The 22,670-nt window shown below is 42.3% G+C and overlaps 1 protein-coding gene across 2 annotated transcripts in view; it reads right to left on the bottom strand.

Moving 5' to 3' along the window:
* Positions 1–17,960: 17,960 nt before the first annotated feature.
* Positions 17,961–22,670, bottom strand: part of dtx2 (deltex 2, E3 ubiquitin ligase) — a 53,890-nt gene continuing 49,180 nt past the window's right edge. For both annotated transcript variants that reach the window (XM_073053754.1, XM_073053752.1), the window contains 3 exons: positions 22,018–22,179; positions 20,360–20,449; positions 17,961–19,061 (listed from right to left, as the gene is read on the bottom strand). In XM_073053754.1, the coding sequence (XP_072909855.1) occupies positions 18,837–19,061; positions 20,360–20,449; positions 22,018–22,179 (477 nt within the window). In that variant the 3' untranslated portion in view covers positions 17,961–18,836. The remainder of the gene's footprint in view (positions 19,062–20,359; positions 20,450–22,017; positions 22,180–22,670) is intronic.

Raw genomic sequence — 22,670 nt, forward strand, 5'->3', positions numbered from 1 at the left:
TAAATATTGTGCAGTCCACTAACTCAAAGCAGTCCTGTAAGTGGTTTCCCTTCTGCCGTCATCAATGATGCCCTCACCCGCATCTCCTCCATTTCCCGCAATTCATCCCTCACCCCATCCTCCCATCACCACAACAGGGACCGAGTTCCCCTTGTCCTCACCTACCACCCCACCAGCCTCCGGATCCAGCATATTATCCTCTACAACTTACGCCACTTTCAACAGGACCCCACCACTAAGCACATCTTCCCCTCTCTACCCCTTTCCACTTTCCGCTGGGATCGTTCCCTCCACGACTGTCTGGTCTACACATCCCACCCCACAGATCTCCCACCTGGTACTTATCCCTGCAAGCGTAAGTGCTACACCTGTACCTACACCTCCTCTCTTACCACCATTCAGGGCACCAAACAGTCCTTCCAGATGAGGCAACACTTCACTTGTGAGTCTGTTGGGGTCATCTATTGCATCCGGTGCTCCCAGTGCGGCCTCCTCTACATCGGCGAGACCCGACGCAGATTGGGGGACCGCTTCATCAAGCACCTCCACTCCGTCTGCCACAACAGACAGGATCTGGTTGCCACCCACTTCAACTCTGCTTCACATTCCCATTCGGATATGTTCATACATGGCCTTCTCTACTGCCATGATGAGGCCAAACTCAGGTTGGAGGAGCAACACCTCATCTACCGTCTGGGTAGTCTCCATCCCCTTAGTATGAACATCGAATTCTCCAACATCCAGTAATTCTCTCCCTCTCCCTTCCCCCATCCCAGTTTCACTCTGCCTCCTCCTCCAGCTGCCTATCACCTCTCTCATGATTCTGCCTTCTTCTACTACCCATAGTGCTTTCCCCTTACATTCCTTCTTCACCTTTCCTGCTATCACCTCCCTGCTTCCCCTCCCCCACCCCTTGATCTTTCCTCTGATTGGTTTTCCACCCTCCCCCCACCTTCTTTATAGGGCTCCTGTCCCCTCCTCCTTCAGTCCTGATGAAGGGTCTCAGCCCGAAACGTTGACTGCTCCTTTCAACGGATGCTGCCTGACCTACTGAGTTCCTCCAGCTTGTTGTACGTGTTACTTTGACCCCAGCATCTGCAGTGTACTTTGAGTTTAGTCCTGTAGGTGCTCCTTCGCCTCACTTGACCATCTTGATCGTTGTTTAAATAGATTTCAATAGGTACATTTAATGTCAGAGGAATGTATACAATATTCTTTTTCTTTGCAAACATCCACGAAAACAGAGGAGTGCCCCAAAGAATAAACGACAGTTAAATATTAGAACCCCAAAGCCCCCAGCAGCAAAGTAATGACCCCCTCCCCCACCAGCAAAAAAGCATCAGCACCCCCCCCCCCCCCACCGAGCACTCAAGCATGCAGCAAAGCATCATTAAAGACACAGACTTGCAGTACCCCAAAGACTACTCATTCACCCGGTAATTCGACACACCACAGGACACACCTCTCCTTAATAAGGGAAAAAGTGGTGTCCCCATTCCACAGCGAGAGAGGAGGCATATCAAAACAACTCGCCGATTTATAGTGTTCGAAGTCCGTTGCTTCACTTTTTCCGAGCACTGTGCCCAAAGAACTCATATCTCTGGGCATGCAGCCAGCAGCCAGCTCACTGCTTTCGATCTTCCGTGTACTCCCACCAGGTGGCAGCACCAGCCTCGAATCCATTGCTCCTCTTCTGAATCATAGACAGAAGTGTTTTCACCAAGTGAGGCAAGACCTCATAGAAAGGGGTTTAGATTGATTATAAAGGAGCAACGTATGGAGCTTATCATTGAGAAATGTAATCCTCTTCACATCAGCTTAAAAAAAGCAGCAGAAACATAGGATTGAATAGGACTGGAATATTATGTGCTTTAGTAAACATTAGGAATAATCTATCAGACGGTTAAAGACCTATGGGGAAACTCAGATTTAATTTCATACAATGGCAGATTTAGGAGAATACAAGAAGAGCTGCAAAGAGCTTTCTCGGTTTTTTTTTTTATTTCTTTACAATTTATATTTTTCTCTTTTTAACCAGGTCCTCTGCTTATGTAGGTCCCATCATCATTATTACAAAACATGCTATTTTCAATACCCTTGTCACAAAGCTATGAGTAAAATTTATGCAGAACAAATGTAGCAAAACAGCTGAACTGATCTAGCTCCCTGGACAGTGGATTATTTCTTGGTAAATTGCAGAGCTTGCTCCTAGACCTTACACTGCCTTCAAAGCATGTCAACTTGACATGGGTAACAAGGTGATTTTCCAGTGGCTTTTTTGTTTAAGTCAACTCTAAGACTCAGTAAATGGAAGATTTCCAAGCAGTAAGTAACACACATGCTGCTCTAGGCTGGTGAAGCTGCTGTGTAGCCAAACTAATCAAATTGTTAAATTAGTTGTATCTCAACAATCTTCAGGACCAAGGTTCATCCACAGCCTGCAATTAACAAGCTGCACCTATGTTGCCTGCTGACTTCGTTGTTAATGAGTTCCCAAACCCTGACATATCTTAACAAGTTAGTCAGTTTCACAGTGGTCTGAGTTGCACTGGGTCTGTCAGGGATAGGATACCCCTGGGAGTTTAGAAGCATAGAAGTCAACTAATCCTGTCATAGATCAAACGTTAGCTGTTTATCTTCTGTAAATGTTGGCTGTAAACACGATTTTGCCTGCCTTGGACATTTTCACAATTTAGCCTGGTTAGACATAGAAACATAGAAAACCTACAGCACAATACAGGCCCTTCAGCCCACAAAGCTGTGTCGAACATGTCCCTACCTTAGAACTACCTAGGCTTTACCCATAGCCCCCTATTTTTCTAAGCTCCATGTATCCATCCAGGAGTCTCTTAAAAGACCCTATCGTTTCCTCCTCCACCACCGCAGGCAGCCCATTCCATGCACTCACCACTCTCTGCATAAAAAAAACTTACCCCTGACATCTCCTCTGTACCTACTTCCAAGCACCTTAAAACTATGCCCTCTCGTGCTAGCCATTTCAGCCCTGGGGAAAAGCCTCTGACTATCCACACGATCAATGCCTCTCATTATCTTGTACACCTCTATCAGGTCACCTCTCATCCTCCATCGCTCCAAGGAGAAAAGGCCGAGTTCACTCAACCTATTCTCATAAGGCATGCTCCCCAATCCAGGCAACATCCTTGTAAATCTCCTCTGCACCCTTTCTATGGCTTCCACATCCTTCCTGTAGTAAGGTGACCAGAACTTAGCACAGTACTCCAAGTGTGGTCTGACCAGGGTCCTATATAGCTGCAACATTACCTCTCAGCTCTTAAATTCAATCCCAGGGTTGATGAAGGTCAATGCACTGTATGCCTTCTTCACCACAGAGTCGACCTGTGTAGATGCCATTGGGGGCAACAAAGAGGTAGGCTTTTAATATTAATAAGTACACTCAAGAAAATAAACTTTAAGAATAAAGTAAAATGTAAGAACATAAGAAATAGGAGCAGGAGTAGGCCATCTGGCCCATTGAGCCTGCTCCGTCATTCAATAAGATCATAGCTGATCTGGCCATGGCCTCATCTCCACCTACCTGTGTTTTCCCCATAACCCTTAATTCCCCAACTATGCAAAAATCTATCCAAACTTGTCTTAAATATATTTACTGAGGTAGCCTCCACTGCTTCATTGGGCAAAGAATTCCACAGATTCACCACTCTCTGGGAAAAGCAGTTCCTCCTCATCTCCGTCCTAAATCAGTAGTGTAGTGCTTTGCACAACATTTCACGGTACCATTCAGCTTGGGTTCAATTCCCATAGTGGCCTGTAAGGAATTTGTATGTGCTCCCCGTGACCGCATGGGTTTCCTCCAGATGCTCCGATTTCCTCCCACATAAGCAGAGGGCCTAGTTAAGAAGAGAAAAAAACATACCGGTAAATTATAATGAAAGCAAGAAAGTGCCAAGAAAGCTCTTTGTATTCATCCTGTATTCTCCTAACTCTGCCGTTGTATCTGAGTTACCCCAGAGGTCTTTAACCATCTGATAGATTATTCCTAATGTTTACTAAAGTGCATAATATTCCATCACTATTCAATCCTACATTTCTGCTGCTTTTTTTAAGCTGACGTACAGAGGATTACATTTCCCAATGTTAAGTTCCATACGACGCCCCTTTATAAGACCATAAGACATAGGAGCAGAATTGGAACATCTGGCCCATCCAGTCAGCTCCACCATTCAATCATGGCTGATCCTTTTTTCTCTCCTCCTCCACCCCAGCTCCCGGCCTTCTCCGCCCAACCTGTGATGCCATGTCCAATCAGGAACCTATCAATCTCTGCCTTAAATACACCTAATGACCTGGCCTCCACAGCTGCCTGGGGCAACTGTTATGATATGGCAACAATGAATATAGGATTGAGACAGGTTTTTTTATAAACAAATAAACATTTATTTAAACTCTGCTCAATAAAAATGAAAAGTAAACAAACGACTAATTTAACTGGAAGTTAACTGCTACACGGCAGCTCGAAAAGTTCTTAAAGCGATAAATGTGAACACAGTTCATAAAGTGATAAATGCAAAAGTCCAAATGATTTATACAGTCAATTAGGAGAGACTTTCCTGAAGTAATGAATTCCTCAACGACGTGACGTTACTGCTGACCCCAGCTGAAATATGCCTTTCCCGAAGGATTCACGATGAAGGAAATAAAAACGACTTGAAGGAACTGACCTTTTTCTTGGCGAATAACACTGCCTCCAACCCTTTCTGCTCTTACAATTCAGGGGCTATCTTGGATGCAGGTTACTATTCCCTAAACGAAGATCCAATAAGCTGGATCCTGTATTACCGCTGATGACACTAACTTTACTAGGTCCTTTGGGTTTCCGTACATCAGTAAATCTTCACTCTCCAATATTTAGACTTTAAAATTAAATTGAAATCAAACATAACTGGCAGTGATTTTTAAAACTGCCAGCACAATGACAATGTACCTTACAGTAAGAATTAAAACTCCACTTTAAAACAAAACTGCGTCATGATACCAAATATGCAGCGTAACGGAGTAACGGACGACTTAAACGACATCCCAACAAAACTCCCGTGTCACAGCAGGCTTTCCCCGTTTTATACCAGTTGGAACAGGCCATCACGTGACCTCATACTGGCGGGAAAATTACATCATGTGACCTCATACTGGCGGGAAAATACATCACCCCACCATCACAAGATTATTACATCACACTCACCAGATACTCAATTACATCATGGTTAAGAGACAGTCACAAGATACCCACAGAGTATGTAACACAACAAATTCCACAAATTCACCACCCTCTGGCTAGAGAAATTTCTCTGCATCTCTGTTTTGAAAGGGCGCCCCTCTAACCTGAGGCTGTGCCCTCTTGTCCTAGACTCTCCCACCATGGAAAACATTCTTTCCACATCTACTCTGTCTAGGCCTTTCAACATTCGAAAAGTTTCAATGAGGTCTCCCCTCATCCTTCTGAATTCCAGAGAATGCAAACCCAAAGCCATAAAATATTCCTCAGATGATAACCTTTTCATTCCTGGAATCATCCTTGTGAACCTCCTCTGGACTCGCACCAATGCCAGCACATCTTTTCTAAGTTGAGGGGCCTAAAACTGTTCACAATACTCAAGGTGAGGCCTCACCAGTTTCTTATAAAGCCTCAGCATCACATCTTTGCTCTTGTATTCTAGACCTCTTGAAATGAATGCTAACATTGCATTTGCCTTCCTCACCACCAACTCAAACTGCAAGTTAACCTCCAGGGTGTTCTGCACAAAGACTCCCAAATCCCTCTGCATCTCAGATTCCTGGATTTTCTCCCCGTTTAGAAAATAGTCCACACATTTGTTTCTACTACCAAAGTGCATGATCGTGTATTTTACAACATTGCATTTTATTTACCACTTTCTTGCCCATTCTCCTAATCTGTCTAAGTCCTTCTGCATCCTACCTCTTTCCTCAACACTACCTGCACCTCCTTGTCCCCATTATTTTCCCTGCCTCATTTTCTGGCGGTCCTATATCCACTCTCATTTCTCTTTTATTTTTAACATACTTGATAAAACTTATACTGTCCACTTTGATATTATTTGCTAGCTTGCTTTCAAATTTCATCTTTTTCCCCTTCTAATGATTTTGTTTTAGTTGTTCTCTGTAGCTTTTTTAAAAACTTCCCAATCCTCTATCTTCCCACTAATTTTTGCTTTGTTGAATGCCCTTTCTTTTGATTTTACAACAGCTTTGACTTCCCTTGTCAACCATGGTTGTACTATTTTACCATTTGAGTATTTCTTTATTTTTGGAATACATGTGTGTCCTGGCACCTTCCTCATTTTTCCAAGAAACGCACACCATTACTGTTCTACTGACATCCCTGCCAGCAATTGCTTCCAATTTACTTTGGCCAGCTGCTCTCTCATACCACTGTAATTTCCTTTACTCCACTGTAATACTGCTACATCAGACTTTACTTTCTCCCTATCAAATTTCAAGTTGAACTCAATCATATTGTGATCACTGGTTTCTAAGGGGGTTCTTTTTACCTTAAGCTCCCTCATCATCTCCAGTTCATTAATAGCACCCAATCCAGAATCGCTGATCCCCTAGTAGGCTCAACACAAACTGCTCTAAAAAGCTGTCTCTAATGCATTCAACAAACTCACTCTCTTGAGATCCATTACCAACCTGATTTTCCCAATCGACCTGCAAAATCTCCCATGACTACCATTATATTGCCTTTTGGACTCACCTTTTCTATTTCCTGTTGTAACCACTGTTGGGAGACCTGTATATAACTGCCATCAACGTCCTTTTACCCTTGCACTTTCTTAACTCAACCCACAGGGATTCAACATCTTCCAATCCTATGTCACATCTTTCTACTGATTTGATGCCATTTTTTACCGTAGAGCCACACCACCCCTCTGCCTTATATTGGATTTCTATCCCTCCAATATAACGTGTAACTGTGGGCATTCAGCTCCCAACTACAACCATCCTTCAGCCATGATTCAATGATGGCCACAACATCATACCTGGCGATCTGTAATATTGCAACAAGATCATCCACCTTATTTCTTATACTACGCACATTTAGATACAACACCTTGAGTACCGTATTTGCTATCCTTTCTGATTCTGTGTCCCTCCTGATTTGATACTCAGCCTGTTGACTGCAACTAAGTCCTGCCTGCCCTTCCTGACAATCTGACTGCATGCTGTCTTTACATTTTTACCATCTGTCCTATCCTGAGTCCCTTCACTCTGGTTCCCACCCCCCTGCCAAATTAGTTTAAACTCTCCCCAACAGCTCTAACAAACCTGCCCACGAGAATATTGGTCTCCCTCAGGTTCAGGTGCAACCCGTCACTTTTGAACGGGTCATACCTCCCCCAATTATCCAAGAACCTGAAGCTCTGCCCCCTGCACCAGCTTATCAGCCACATATTTATCTGTCAAGCCATCCTGTTTCTACCCTCACTGGTGCATAGCACAGGCAGCAATCCAGAAATTACCACCCGGGAGGCCTTGCGTCTCAGCTTTCTACCTAGCTCTCTAAATTCTCTCTTCAGGAGCTCATTGCTTTTCCTTCCTATGTCATTGGTACCAATGTGTACCAAGACATCTGGCTGCTCCCCCTCCCTCTCCAAAATGGACATGATCTAAGACATCCCTGACCCTGGCAACTGGGAGGCAACATACCATCCGGGTGTCTCTTCACATCCACAGAATCTCCTGTCTGTTCTCCTCACTACTGAGCCCATTGTATAATCAATCAAAACCCCTTTCTATGAGGTCTTGCCTTATTTGGTGAAAGCACTTCTATGATTCAAAAGAGAATCAATAAAATTTTTAGCTCAGTTGAAATATTGCAAAGTTTTCTGCACCTTTATTCAATTAAATGTATTATATTCAATAAATGTTCATTTCTTTTTTTCTCCGATTTCCTACGTGTTACATGTAGTCTGAAATTATAGTTCTGTTCAGCTTTGCGTGCTCTATTATGAACAAAAAAAATTCTGAGGAAGCAGAACTTTTGAAATAGTTGGTCATTGTAATTTGTCTCGTGATTAGGCTAGAGTTAAATCGGGGCATTGCTGTGCAACACAGCTCGAAAGGCCTGAAGGACCTATTTTGCACTATATCTCACTAAAATAAATAAAAATTACAGCCATTAGGACATACTGGATAAAGTTGAACTCATTTTCCTTGGAGTAGGCTGAGGAATATAAAATTATGAGCAGGAGAGATAAGATTTGATAATTAAAATATTTTTCCCATTGTGGGGGATCTAAGGCAAAAGGGCATAGATTTAAGGCAACAGTTTAAAGGGGATCTAAAGGAAAATTCTTCTGCACGGTGTAATTGCAGTCTGGAACACAATGCCTGAAGAGGAGGTAGAGACAGATACTGTCGTGACATTTAAGCAGCATTCAGACAAGCACTTGAATTGTCAAAGAATACAAAAATAGACAATGTGGGTAAATGCGGTTAGCATAGGTCAGACCAGTGGGTGGTACAGATATGGTGGGTCAAAGGGCCTGTTTCTATGCTAGTCTCAACTGTGTCCTACACATCCTCTTCCTCTTAATACATTATGGTCTAAAAACAGTGGAACAAGCCAAAATTCACTGGAAATTTCAACATTATGATGCTATTCAACTTTGAAACTCAAAAAACTCAAAATAACACCAGATTTTATAATTTCTCAGTTAGAACAGTTTCCCTTTCAGCAGTTGATGGAGCCTGGTTTTGTTCTGGTCAGGAAAGGTTGGGAATATGTCTATTCCACATTGTCCAGCATTGAGGAAGGGATCAACTACTCCCAAAAGACTTCCAGAAGTGCAGACTTCTTTCAAGGGCCACCATCTGCTGTTGCTTCAGCTTTTGAATGAGGGTCTACGTAGGTAAGGATGTGTACAGACACTGCCAGTGTGTGTACACAACCACAGTATGTTAAGACTACCAGCATTCAGTTTATTGCTGTGATTGGCTTAATGATTTGATATCTAACTAATATCACTTTAACATTAAGCTTGTCTGACTCAGTACTGCAATACTTTGAACTATTAGACTGCCATGGTACCATCTCTTGGATGAGACATCAAATTCAGAATCTCTCAAAGTCCAACCCTACATCCCCATCGTGAGAGGTGGAAATGGGTAAGGCTGGCCAACAGGGCTCTGGTGAAGCTGTATAGGCCAATCCCCTGTACAGAAGATACAACGGATTGCAGAAACATTAATGAACTCTACCAAGGGTGCTAAGGACCCAAGAAGAAGATCAAATTGAGAGCAATTCTACCTTCTCTTGTAGATGCAGAATCCTTGCTGGTGATATTTTGAAATGTAGGCGTTGTCCCAATATTTATCCTTCTACTAAAGCTGCCAGGATATGGTTGCTATAATATAGCTGTGGGGAAGATCGCCTGTAGTGTTTCCAGTAATGGTGACTGTACTTTATAAAACTACTTCACTCATTGTAACTCTTGAACATTTCTTAAAAGTTCAGGAAGGAAAGTTTTTTTTTATTGTAAGGAAAATTCAAACTCACTAACATTGTTTAGTCAAAATAACACTGAACAACAATTTTTTTTGAAAGTGCTACTTCCTCAGAATTTTTCTTTGTTTATTAGAAGACCACGTGAAGCTGAACACAAATATAATTTCAGACTACTTGTATCATGTAGGAATTTGGAGAAACAAGGAATGAACATTTATTGAATATAATGCATTTAATTGCATGGTGGTGCTGATGCTTTGCAATAGTTCAACTCAGCTAAAAACGTTTTGTTGATAATTTTTGTTTGCATTCAGTGTCTGAGGTGTCTCGCTGTAAGTGTCCAACAATAATCAGCCAGCTTTAATGGAATCCAGTTGCCCTGATACTGTTTCTCCGTGACTGCATGAAACCTTTCACCATGCTCGTCACTGACAGTCCCAAGATTTGCAGGGAAGAACTCTAAATGCAAATGCAGAAAATGAATCTTTAGAGACATGTTGCATCTCATGGTTTTGCATTCTTGAAGCATGTTGACAACCAACTGTACATAGCTTGGAGCTCGGTAGTTGATATGAAAATTTTCAACAACACCCTTGAATGCTTTCCATGTGATTTTCTCCGATCCAAATAGAAGATCTTCAAATAGCCTGTCATCAATGACCTGTTTGATTTGTGGACCAACAAAAATACCTTCTTTAATCTTGGCATCAGTTATTCTGAGTTGAATTATGAATTGAAATAACACATATAGGCAATTTCATTGTGTGTGTGTGTGTGTGTGTGTGTGTGTGCGCATGCACATATGTGAGGTTGAGGGCACAAGAAATGCAATGGTAAAACTAGTCTAAGTATTAAAAATACGGAACTTCTGATTATAATCTGCACTTCAAGAAGTGATTAAACTTAATTAAATGACTGCTGTTGGCAGAATCTCAGATGGTGTTGAGGTAACATGCAGGAGCAAGACAGATTGGCTGGTTGAGAGATGGTTGCAAAACAAAACCTTACACTCATCATCAGCAAGACCAAGGAATGATTGTGGACTTCAGGAAGTGGAGGCTAAGAGCACACACACCAGTTCACATTGTGGAGTCAATAGCTTCAAGCTCCAAATCTCAGAAGATCGATCCTAGTGCCAACATATTGATGCCAGTGATTGTATATTAGGAGTCTGAGGTGATTTAGTATATCAAAGACTTACAAATTTCTATAGATGCACAGAGGAGAGCATTCTGAGGGGTTGCATTAATGCCTGGTGTGGAGGCTCCAATGCAAAAGAGACTAGACTGGTGTAGACTCATCCAACACAACACTCCTCACCATCAAATCATCTTCAAGAGGCAATGCTTCAAGAAAGCAGCATCTATTATTAGGAACTTTCACTATCCAGAACATGCCTTCTTCTCGTTAGCACCATTGGGAAGGATATACAGGAGCCTGAAAGCCCCCATTCAGTGTTTTAGGAACTGCTTCTTCCCTTCTGACAATATTTCTGACTACCTCGATCATTTTAACTACCTCTTATCTTGCTCTTCAGAACATTTTTGTAAGCTATAGTAATTTTTGTCTTGCCACAAAACAAATTTCACATTATATATGTAATGCACTGGTTAAGATTTCTACTGCTATGCTGTGAGGTTATTTTATTTTAACAATTTTCCGTAAAAGCAGTATGTCCTGCTGGTTAGAGTGTTTTGGCTTTGGCTAAAGATAAGGAGTCACGTTGTCCAACTTAGGAATGCTGTGTCAGCCTATCAAGAGTGGAATGGCATGGAGCATACTTGAGAGCTGGGCGGGAGGAGTTTTCTGAAAGGCAGTAGCCTGGTTTGGCATCTTTTTGTGGGAGGTGCGTTAAGAGGAGCATCAGGGAAGGCGCCTGGAGGATCCCTATTGTAAGGAGTGCTCTGCGAGGCGGAGGATTGCAAGAAGGGAAGTTCTACCTGTGGTTGGCGAGGAGAATTCAGCACTGTGAGTGAAGCTACTCCCAGCTGCTATAGAAACGAGCTCCAACATTTTATGTTCACACTTAGACTGGTTTAACTGGAATGGGCCCTTTTAACTTTCTTTGTTAACTGACAAAGTTGAGAATTGGTAAATATGCTTACTTTATAATTTTTTGCTGGTGTATGATCATTTCTGGGCTACTGATAACTGGGTATGGGCAGTATTTAAACAGCATTCACTCAAATCAAGGTTACTTTAATCTCAACATCCCAACATTCCTGTTTGGTTGAACCACAAATCACACCATGTGTGTACATCTACACACATAAGCAATGGATGTGTATTGCTTATGAAAGGCAGCTTGCTCACCGCTGAGTCACATGGTTGTTAGCAGAGTCAGCAAACAAGCCAAGCTGGTGTATGAGTCCCATGAGAGGGTCACACTTATTGGCTGCCTGTCCCAGATTTCGGATACTGTACGAATTCTGTTTAAGGATGATTAAGCGGTTTATTGAGTGTTTTATTTGTGTGCTTAAGCAATGTTTAAACTAGTGTTTGGGGAAAGTGAGGTGTGTCGTAATTAAGGTACTTTATTATGAATGCTGTAGGGATGAAGGTTTGGTACGATTTGAAGCTGTTATCCACAAGTCATGCTTGTGTTCTGAGTGGGGTGGATATTAGAATTCCAGATGAACTGCTACTCAGAGTGCTGAGTTCTGTAAAATTATTGAAGAAAGTTATACTGGTTGAATAGTGTTTTGACCAATCAGCAGGGAAGGATGTCGTGTTAGTCCAGACTACCAGTATGTAACTTAAGTTGTGCTGTCTGATAAGATGGGGGTGGGGCCATAGACAGCTCATTATTTTAGAAAAGATGGGAATGAAGCTCAGAGTGAAGACTTTAAAGACAATTTGTTCTTGTTTCTGCGAAGTGAGGGAGAAGAGTTGCCTGATGTGCAATGTCTAATGAGTCCTTCAGTAGTTGATTTAAAAATTCTGAGCTGGTTCTGGCAATTACATCACTGGTTGATAAATGCCAAGGTGTACCCGCAGAGAGTCAAAGCTAGCGTAGGCTGAGCGTGCTGACTGGAGTCAGCCAACTCTGCTGGGGAAGAAGACTCTGAGGCCTGCGCGGAGCAATCATCAGATACTGTGCTCAGATATGAGAAAACAGCAACTGGTAGAGTTTAAAAAGGTCTGGCTGCTAAGGTGGTGAAATTTAAAGAGAGAAAACCTGTTGGTCATGTCCGTAGGCTACATGCAAGCATTAGAAAGTGTTGTTGGCATGATGGATGATGATCTTGTGATGAGGTTCAGGCACACATTCCAGGAGAAAGGGGAGAAACTTTCTGCCTACGTTTTCAGGCTAGAAAGAGAGAGACACAGCTGCATTGATTGTGACATAAAGGGGCCATTCAACTAGCTGAGATAAATTGATTAAGGATGGGGCAAGTTGTCACATGACACAATTGCTTTAAGTATTTGCATGACTCACAAGAAGTGTCCCTCTCCCGTTTGTTGAGTTGATCAGGGAAATAAGAGAGGAAGAAATCATAATGGAGGAGTAGGAGGCCCCCACCAGTCGGGCAATGTCTTCAGTATTAGCCTCTGTTGCCAAAGCAACCCGATACCACATGTGGGGTTTTTGCCAGATGAAGTGAAAACCCTATAAACAGAGGTACCTTGGTTGATGTCGGTGACTGCTGTCACCTAGCGTAACAAGTCTGATAGAAACCCAACGCATTTGTAGAACGTACTAAGCAGAATGATACTCCGGAAAAGGGTCTTTTGATTAGGGAACTAGCGGTATTTTCTATTACAACTGTGGAGAGGATAGACATTTCAAGTGGGAGTGTGAAGGACAGGAAACCTTCGAAAAGTAACCTGAAGGTTGCTTAAGCAGAAAAGGAAGTTGGGAAACTTCTGAGGGACTCAATAAAGCAACGGCCTGGCGTCTTGGAGACAACATGTTCCAATCAATGTATCAAGGGAAATGCTGAAGTGCAAAACCCTATTCCTGAAGGCTTAGTGGGACAAAGCCTGGACATATCCATACGGATTGAGAGTATTTATGCTAGAGCCATAATTGACTCAAGTTCTCAAGTTACTCTACTCAACAGATCGTTTTACAACCAGTATTTGATGCATTTACCATTGACATCACTCAATGCCCTAGAAATTTGGTGCTTTAGTACTGATGATTACGCATTCGATGGTTATTTGTCGTTGAAACCGGAGTTTTCAGAAGACGTTGGAGTGGCTGAGACCCTTGATACATTAGTGTTGGTCTATCTGGATCCAGTTGAAAAAGGGAAGCTTCCATTATTGTGAGAAGACTCGTGGGGGCTTGCAAGGAGAGAAATGGGAGAGGATTTTTTGAAAACTTTGTCCATTCACCTAGTATTTAGAGCAGTTTTGAAAAGGTGCGAGTTCCTCCAAAGCAGGATGATGAGCATAAACAAGGAATTATGTGTTACATCCTGGGGAGGTAACTAGAGTGATGGAAAACCCCAAATTCCCTGGAATGCCTGATGCTAAGGCCTTCTTGGTGGATGCTCCAGAGAATCATGAAGAAATGATGAATTGCTGGTGAGACCTGAACTGTAGAAACCTTTGGCTGTCCACACAAAGTGGATGGCAGAGATTGTCAGGAACAACTCGGAGAGAGAGGTTACTCTCAGATGTGGGAGGCTGATGGTACATCTTTTCCCTGTGACAGTAATGTCTAGTTTACCAGTGAGAAATCTGGGAGAGAGAGAGTCTCCTGAATCGGGAAAGCTAACAGCAAGTTCATTCAACTTTGCTGACTCCCTGGACCCCGAGGAATGGAAAGGGAGACTAACTGTGAAGATGAAGCTCTAAGGTGTCTTTTCTATTTACCATTTTGAGGTGGGTTACTTCAAGAGTACTCGCCACACTATTAGAGTGGAGGTCACCCCTTTCAGAGAAAGGTCTTTACGGTTAGCACTGGCAGAGGTGGAAGATGTTCAGCACCACTTACTGAAATTGAAGGAAGCTGGAATTATCACTGAGTCAAGAAGTCCCTATGTGTCACCCATAGTGGCGGTGAGGAAGAAGATTGGGAAGGTATGAACGTGTGTTGATTATTGGACACAGAACCGATGTCCACAGATCGAGGGTGCTCTGGCCTACCTGAGTGGAGCAAAATGGTTCAGTGTGCTGAAACTAAGGATACCCATGAGTGAAGCTGATAAAGAGAAGATGGAATTATGTCCACTTGGATTCTCTCCATTTGAAAGTGCCCCGGGGCATATCAGGAGCACCAGCATTTCAACACATAATGGAGACATGAACTTGCTTGAGGTACTGGTGCACTTGTATGATCCATTGACTTATATCCTGACCTCGGTGAAGTTGGATGCCACACGTCATTGGTGGTTGGTGTCATTGTCTTCTTATGATTTTGGCTTTAAATATCAGATGGCAGTTGTAACATTGATGCAGATGCATTGCCCTGATGTTCTCGAAGCGCACAGTGGGATGGTGTTCCTGCCTCTGGTGTGAAAGTAACTTGCCAGCTTTCCACAGTGGGAAAATCAGGCGCAAGGCTAGATGCACGGTGATCTGTGGATTATTTGGGAGTTTCTGGTTATGCCATTCCACAAATACATTGCAACTTGCCAGCTCTGGATACAAAGCAGTTGCCTGCCTTGAGTCCTGCAGAACTGGCAGCAGTCCAGCCAGATGACCCTTGTAAAGATACCATTTGGTCACCTGTTGGTAAAGGGGATATGGCCCAAGTTGAGAAGACAAAACACCCTTCCATACCTCCACTGATGAAGGAATGGGAGACAGTGTGGAGGAACCAAGTTTTATACAGGGTCACATCTCCTCCAGTCAGATCTCGGTGTTCCTAGTTGATTTTCCGAGAAATACCGGAGGATTATAGTAGTCACTTCACAAAACTTGGGTCGTTGGAGTTTGACAAGACCTACAGATTGGTCCAAGACCAGTTTCATTAGCTCCGAATGAAGCCTGAGGTTGAGGAGTACTGTGATTCAATGTATTCAGAGGAAAATGCTGCCTGCACAAGTTGCTCCATTCATCTCACTTACAAAGTACGGGACCACTTGATTTAGTGTACATGGATTTCCTCTCCCCAAGAGTCTGATACCAGCAACATTGTAAAATGTCTTGGTCATCACAGATCATTACATTAGATATGCTCAAGCCTTTCCCCACAAAGGATCAGAGAGCAAGCACAGTTGCCAAAGTATTATGGGAGAAATATTTTGTTCATTATGGCCTCCCAAGAAGGATACCGAATGATCAGGAAAGTGATTTTGAGAGTTACTGGGCATGCTTGGAATTGAGAAGTCAAGGACCATTCCGTATCACCCTCAGGGTGATCCTCAGCCTGAAAAGTACAACCAGAAATAGACAGACATGCTTGGAACCCTGGATGCCACCAAAACGAACATTTGGAGTACACTGCTACAACTATACACAGAATGAAGCTGCTGGCTACTTGCCAAACTATGTTTGGAGGTGAAGCAAGAATAGCTGTAGATCTCCACTTTGGAAATGGGGGTCAAGACTTGCTGCCGAAGACGCATCTCAAGTATGTGTGTGACATGAGGACAGGGCTGCAAAAAGCTGAACTAGCAGCCATTTCCGCTACGAGACAAAACCAAGGAACAAAGGAGATATAATCAAAAGATTAGGCTCTCTCAAGAAATGCTTAGAGACAGTTTTAATAAGCAACTTGGGGCTACCAGGGAAGTGTGTTGGCTGACAACTGGATGTCTACACCTTATGTAGTCTACAGCCAATGCCAAACTTGCCATTTTTCCCCAGGTGAAGCCAAAGGATGGGAATGGTCCTGTCAAAACTCTATCAGAATCACCTACTACCCCTGAAGCAGGAAGTACGTGTTGACCCAGAGCCTGACATGGAACCTAGTAGAGCTCTGCAGAGAAGGAGAACAGAAAGGCAATCCTCTGACAATAGTGTGATTTCAGTGGAAAAACTTGGAGGAACCCAACCATTAAACACTGTACAGACTCCGGATGAGGAAATGGGAGTATGGTAGTCTACCTTGTACAAACTTCCCAATAATTTATGGAGATTACTGAACCTCCCAGCCCTGACTCAGTTGTAATGGGGAGGACTACCAATGGACAGGCAGACGTGACAAGAAACTGGGCTCCAATATAATTGGGGATGAAGCAGAGTTCAGTCAGGTGGGTAGGGACTTGATAAGAAAGGGGGAGGCATCCTCAAGTAAACAGTCACAAGACATGCCTGAGGCTGATGATGAGATGAGGTAATCTCAGAGTCAAGAAACCCCCAGATAGGCAGACAATATGATGTACTGGGGGAACAGAATGTTGCATCTATCCCAATGGTGAGATATGTTATTGCCATTTACAAATGGATTAGAGGTCCTGGAGTTACAAACTTCATTTGAATACTATGCTATTAATAACGGTTTAGCAAGTTCCAAAGTCAAAAGGACATGACTATTTTTGGTGGTGGGTGGGGAGAGAAGAAAGAAAGTGTAATGCCCTAGTTAAGATTTCTGTAAAAGCAGTGTTTCCTGCTGGTAACAGTGTTTTGGATTCGGCTAAAGATAAGAAGCCATGTTGTTCAACTTGGGAACGCTGTGTCAGTGACAGGAGTGGGATGGCATGGAACATTCAAGAGCTGGGCAGGAAGAGTTTTCTGAAGGGCAGCAGTCCGGTTTGGGGTCTTTTGGTGGGAGGTGTGGAGAAAAGGGCACCAAAGATACCTGGCGAATCCCATCAAAAAGGGGAGACCCTATTGCAAGGAGTGCTTCATGAGCAGGAGGATTCCAAGAAAGCAAGTTTTATCTGTGGTTGGTGAAGAGAATTCACCACCGTGAGTAAAGCTACTACAGAAATGAGCTCCAATATTTGTGCACATTTAGACTGGTCTAACTAACGGGGCTTTTTATCTTTTTCTTTCCTTATTAAAGTTTGATAAAGTTGAGAATTGGTAAATATACTTTATAATTCTATGCTGGTGTACGATCTGTCTTTTCTGAGCTACCGATAACTGTATGAGCAGTATTTACACTGCATTCACTCAAATAGAGGTTCCTTTAATCCAAACACCCTGACAATCTTGTATGGTTGAACTCCAAAGCATATTGACCCTAGACCTGTATTGCTTATGAAAGGTGGCCTTCTCACAAGCCAAGTTGGTGTACAAGCCCCAGTGAGACGGTTATATACGTAATACACACAAAATGCTAAAGGAATTCAGCAGACCAGGCAGCTACTATGGAAAAGAGTAAACTGTTAGTTTCTGACCGAGACCCTTCATTAGGACCTACTTCATATGTCACTGATAATAAAACATGATTCTGAATAACTTTAGCAGATGCACAAAGGCTGAGTCACAAGCAATTTAACCTCCTTACACAAAGTCTTGTGTTCACTGTTGCTGGAGGTGTAATAAAACGCATGTAGAACCAAAATTACCTGAAAATAAAGAGGTTATATGGAATATAACTGATGCCAATGGCTTTGTTTTTGTTTTAAAGAAAACTTTATTACATGGAAATCATTGTTAATTATAAGGCCTCCCTGAGCACAATAGAAAAGTAATTTCATTAAAAATCATAGTACCTTGTCATAGGTATGAAACAGGCTATAGAATTGGGCACAAAACTAAACAATTTATGCACACTAGACTGTACAGCCCCACACAGCTAAGATCAGACAGAACAGTGCATATTTAAGATTCCACTGTTTCAGCCTGCCAAGATCCAGTACTAGTGCACATGCTATGAACATCTATTGTCTTACCCTCTAGGATGAAAATAATATTGTACATTAAAACGCTCCATTATCCAACACTGCTGTGATCACATGGTAAGTGCACATGCTACAAGATTCCACTGCCTGCTTCCATGTGAGCCCCAGATTTATTTTTACTGCCTGTGGTTGAAAGGAGAATGATGCATACAAGAATTCCAAGTCTATAGTTCTTAATATTGCTGCGGCTGTCAAATATAATGCAACAATGCTCAAGAAACTATGTAATCAAACAAGATTAAATTAGTTCAATTCCTTGCTGGTTAATGCTTTACGTAAACATTATACTGGAGGTGTTCCTAAGTGCCAGGAAAAGAAACGGGGTGAAGGGAAACATGCGAGTCCAGCTCAACTCGATCTGGCTTTGAATGGAACATCTACTACCAGTGCTGCAGTTACAAACAATTAGACTTAAGAAGATGCAGCCTGTGCACCCCACTTCACTATCCAAGCTGTGGTGGCTGATTCTGCATTAGCAAAAGACTTAAGTAAAATAAAGCACAGCTCGTACTCCAAAGAGTGCAAAAGAGGGAAGCATCTCTAGAAGCACACTGAATCAGAAGTCCTTTCAAAATAACATTCAGTTATTGCCTAAGACAGTCTACAGTTACACCCTGCGCAGCTAGTTCTCCGAGGACATTATCCAGGTAGTTGGGGTCTGGAAATCCATGGCCAGAGACATTGGATCCCTTCTCCGTTTTATGGTGAATTTCATTCCAAACTACTGTGTCTGTTTCTCCAGTTGTACTTGAGGTGCCCACTGTGAAAATCAGTCTTCTGTTCCATGCTACTTTCAAAAGCTCCAGAACCTAAAATAAAAGATTCAAATTAGTTTTTATTCAATCTTTGACAACAATGCATGCATGGCTACCATACGAGAATACTATACACAGTAGCTTTGGAACGGATTAGTATTATCAGTTTCTCATCAATTTACTTTCCTAGCATTGAAGTAAGAAAATTCACAGTAGCTTCCAATGAGCCCCAAGTATCCAGACTGAACCGAAGTGTCACAGGAAGTCGGAACATATCGGAGGCCTCTGCACTCGGGTGCTATCTCTCTCTATGGTGAGTTTGTTGCCGATTCTCGAGTTGGGGAAAAACTTGAAATAAAAGCGGCGCTACAGACAGACTGTAACATCAGAATAGTGACTGCTTGCTTCCCTTGTCACTGTGGAAGCAGTGATATCTCTGTCCCTTGTTAGAGAGAGCCTGAGGGATGTTGACCATGTTGACTGTAGACCATGGTCTCACTTTGGGCCTTTGCTGTTGCTTGCTTAGTGGGTGGTGGGAGCGCTGATGCTTTCTGCTAAAATAAGTGGGGAGGGGGGAGAAGGGGAGGATCGATGCTGTTTGTGTGTGGTGGTGAGAGGAGCTTTCTCTGTCTTTCGTTCTTTGGGGGATTTTCTTCTGTTTCGTGGATGTCTGTGGAGAGTAAGAATTTCAGGTTGTATTGTATACATTCTGGTATTAAATGGAACCACTGAAGCTCCAAAGGACTGCCTATTTCTAAAGGTCATGTGAGTCTGACTGCAGATCTCAACTGCTCTCTTGCCTACTCCCACCCTTAATCAATGGTAAAACAGGCTACTGACACACTCAGGGTGAGAGTGGACATGGAATGGAATGCTAAAGAGAGCATCTTATACAGCAAAGTAACAACACTAATAGAAACATAGGAAACCTACAGCACAATACAGGCCCTTCGGCCCACAAAGCTGTGCCAAACATGTCCTTGCCTTAGAAATTACCTAGGGTTACCCATAGCCCTCTATTTTTCAGAGCTCCATGTACTATTGGAGGCATGTGTTAAGACAAAAAGTAAAGGAACCTCCTAAGTGGAATACTTGCACATATCTTAAAGCATACACTTGAAACAGATGGCCAGCCACACAGTAGACTGCTGCCATTGGTACCACTAGAGCTTTGCTTCTCATGTGGAAAATAAAGAATTGACTTCCTTTAAAAACAGAATGATTCTAGTAGTCACATTCTTCCAATGAACTTCATTTCACAAAACTGGGCAATCTTTAATAACAGAATTGTCAGTAATCATGGCATGTTTGAGGTTGTAATTGTTAAAGCAGATTTATACAAGTATTATTACCTGTTTACCCTTCTCGTTGTAGGGCAAGTAGCAATGCCTGGGAAAGCCACGGGCAGTGTATGGTTTGCCTGGGTTTGGGTGCTCTGGACCCTGTGAAAGATAGAGGTACCACATAAACAAACAGATTCTCCCATGCTATTCCCTTCCTGGGACTTCCAGAGGTTGCCAGACTGATTTCAAAATGAAGACAGCTCTGCACTGACAAACAGCCTTAAATGCTGGTCATATGAAAATCAAAGTGTGTAGGCGAGTGGTAGAATGGGGGCAGGGTGGGGAAGAGATGAGGAATTGATTGGAATGTAGAAAGAATTTTTAAAAATTGGGATTGGTATGACTTGATGGTTAGTGCGGACTCAATGGGCTAAAGAGCTTGTTTCTTTGCTGCATTATTAGGACTGAATCTCACATCCTCAATACAAATGGGCTTAATAACATTAGAATTTCTCCAAGAAATTCACAGCAGTTTACAACATTGAATACAATACCCTGGTTCTGATGTTCTAATGATGAATTTCAATGTCTAAGTTTCCATTCATATCCATCCAAATGTTTGAGTTGGTGTTATTCTAAGCAATTAGTATCGGCCCATACTTGCCTTCATCCCACCCATTACAATATCTTACTTAACAGATGTGAAAACAAAGGGTGCTGTAATGTTCTACGGTTCTATGGTACAGAAAATATGAACATGTTCTCACTGGAAGACACTAGCAAAAACATAAATACATAGATGATGAATCAGTTTGCTATTTTAAGTATTGCTTTTGAAATTTGACTGCACTTTGTTTCCGATTATTATTGAACTCAAAGAATTCAAGAATTCTTCACTGGGTGCTCTAATTGTGGTAAAATCATTGAGTCTGACCTTCCATCATACTATAGATCCAAGACATCATTTCTATTACTACTTTCAAGGCATCAATTCTATCAACGGAGGGTTCAGGGGAGGTTCATAAAAATGATTCCTGGATTGAAAGGCTTGTCATATGAGGAGCATTTGATGGTTCTGATTTTCTACTCACTGGAATTAAGAATGAGGGGATGACATCATTGAAAACTATCAAATGTTGAAAGGCCTCGATAGAGTGGATGTGGAGAGGGTGCTTCCTATGGTAGGGAAGTCCAAGACCAGAGAACACAGCCTCAGGATAGAGCAGTGTCCTTTTAGAATGGAGATGAGGAAATTCTTTAGCCAGGGAGTGGTGAATCTGTGCAATTTGTTGCCACAGGCAGCTGTGGAGGCCAAGTCATTGGGTATATTTAAGATTTAAGCCAGAAGCTGATAGATTCTTGATTAGTCAGGGCATGAAGGGATAGGAAGAGAAGGCAGGAGACTGCAGCTGAGAGGGAAAATAGATCAGCCATGATGAAATGGCAGAGCAGACTCGCTGGGCCAGATGGCCTCAATATGCTCCCATGTCTTCTGGTCTTAATACAGACAATTAGAACAATGTGCAAGTGTAAAAAAATCCAAATTGTTCACTGATAAATCAAAGGAGGAATTATTTTAATAGATTACATCTTTCTGTAGCGTGACAATGATAAAACCAAAACCAGCTATATACAGAGAATGCCAATTATATTCTTCAATAGTTTATCATAATCTAAATATTCTTGATATCATTTAATACCTGCTGTCAGCAGTGACTGATCATTACCTGAATACCATGAGGGATGTTATACACAATTTGTATAGATCCAGTGTCTGGATATCCTGGAAGTGACTGCGGTAATAAATAAATATCCATCCTTCCTTTTGGCTGAGTTCCAGTTTTTTCACCGTAAATTGTCTTACATGAAGGACACTGTAAACTTCCATCCTAAAAAAATGAATTCAGTTGTTTAATAAACATCTCTAATTTGGACACGATACTCTCAATGGGACAAAGCAACTTTCCCATGATAGCTAGCTAACCAATAACTTGGACACTGTTCATAACAAACAATCTTCATAAGATAGTTCCAACTAAGCAAGACAAAATGTTTATTCTGTCTAGGCTGATGTGGTGAATTTTTAACTGAGCCGATGGTGGAACAAACACGAGGAAATCTGCAGATGCTGGAAATTCAAACAACACACACAAAATGCTGGTAGAACACAGCAGGCTAGGCAGCATCTATAGGGAGAAGCGCTGTCAACGTTTCGGGCCGAGACCCTTCGTCAGGACTAGTGGTGGAACATCTGCTTTTTGCCTATTACGTTGTTTGAATTCTCACCAGCTTCTATTTAATAAGATTAGTGAGTGTTGTGAGCAAAGTATGAAGTATTCTTTAAGCAGTCTAAATTAATGTCCTTCTGCACTGGTGTACA

The sequence above is a fragment of the Hemitrygon akajei genome, chromosome 8 (genome assembly GCF_048418815.1).
Source record: "Hemitrygon akajei chromosome 8, sHemAka1.3, whole genome shotgun sequence".
Lineage (NCBI taxonomy): Eukaryota > Metazoa > Chordata > Chondrichthyes > Myliobatiformes > Dasyatidae > Hemitrygon > Hemitrygon akajei.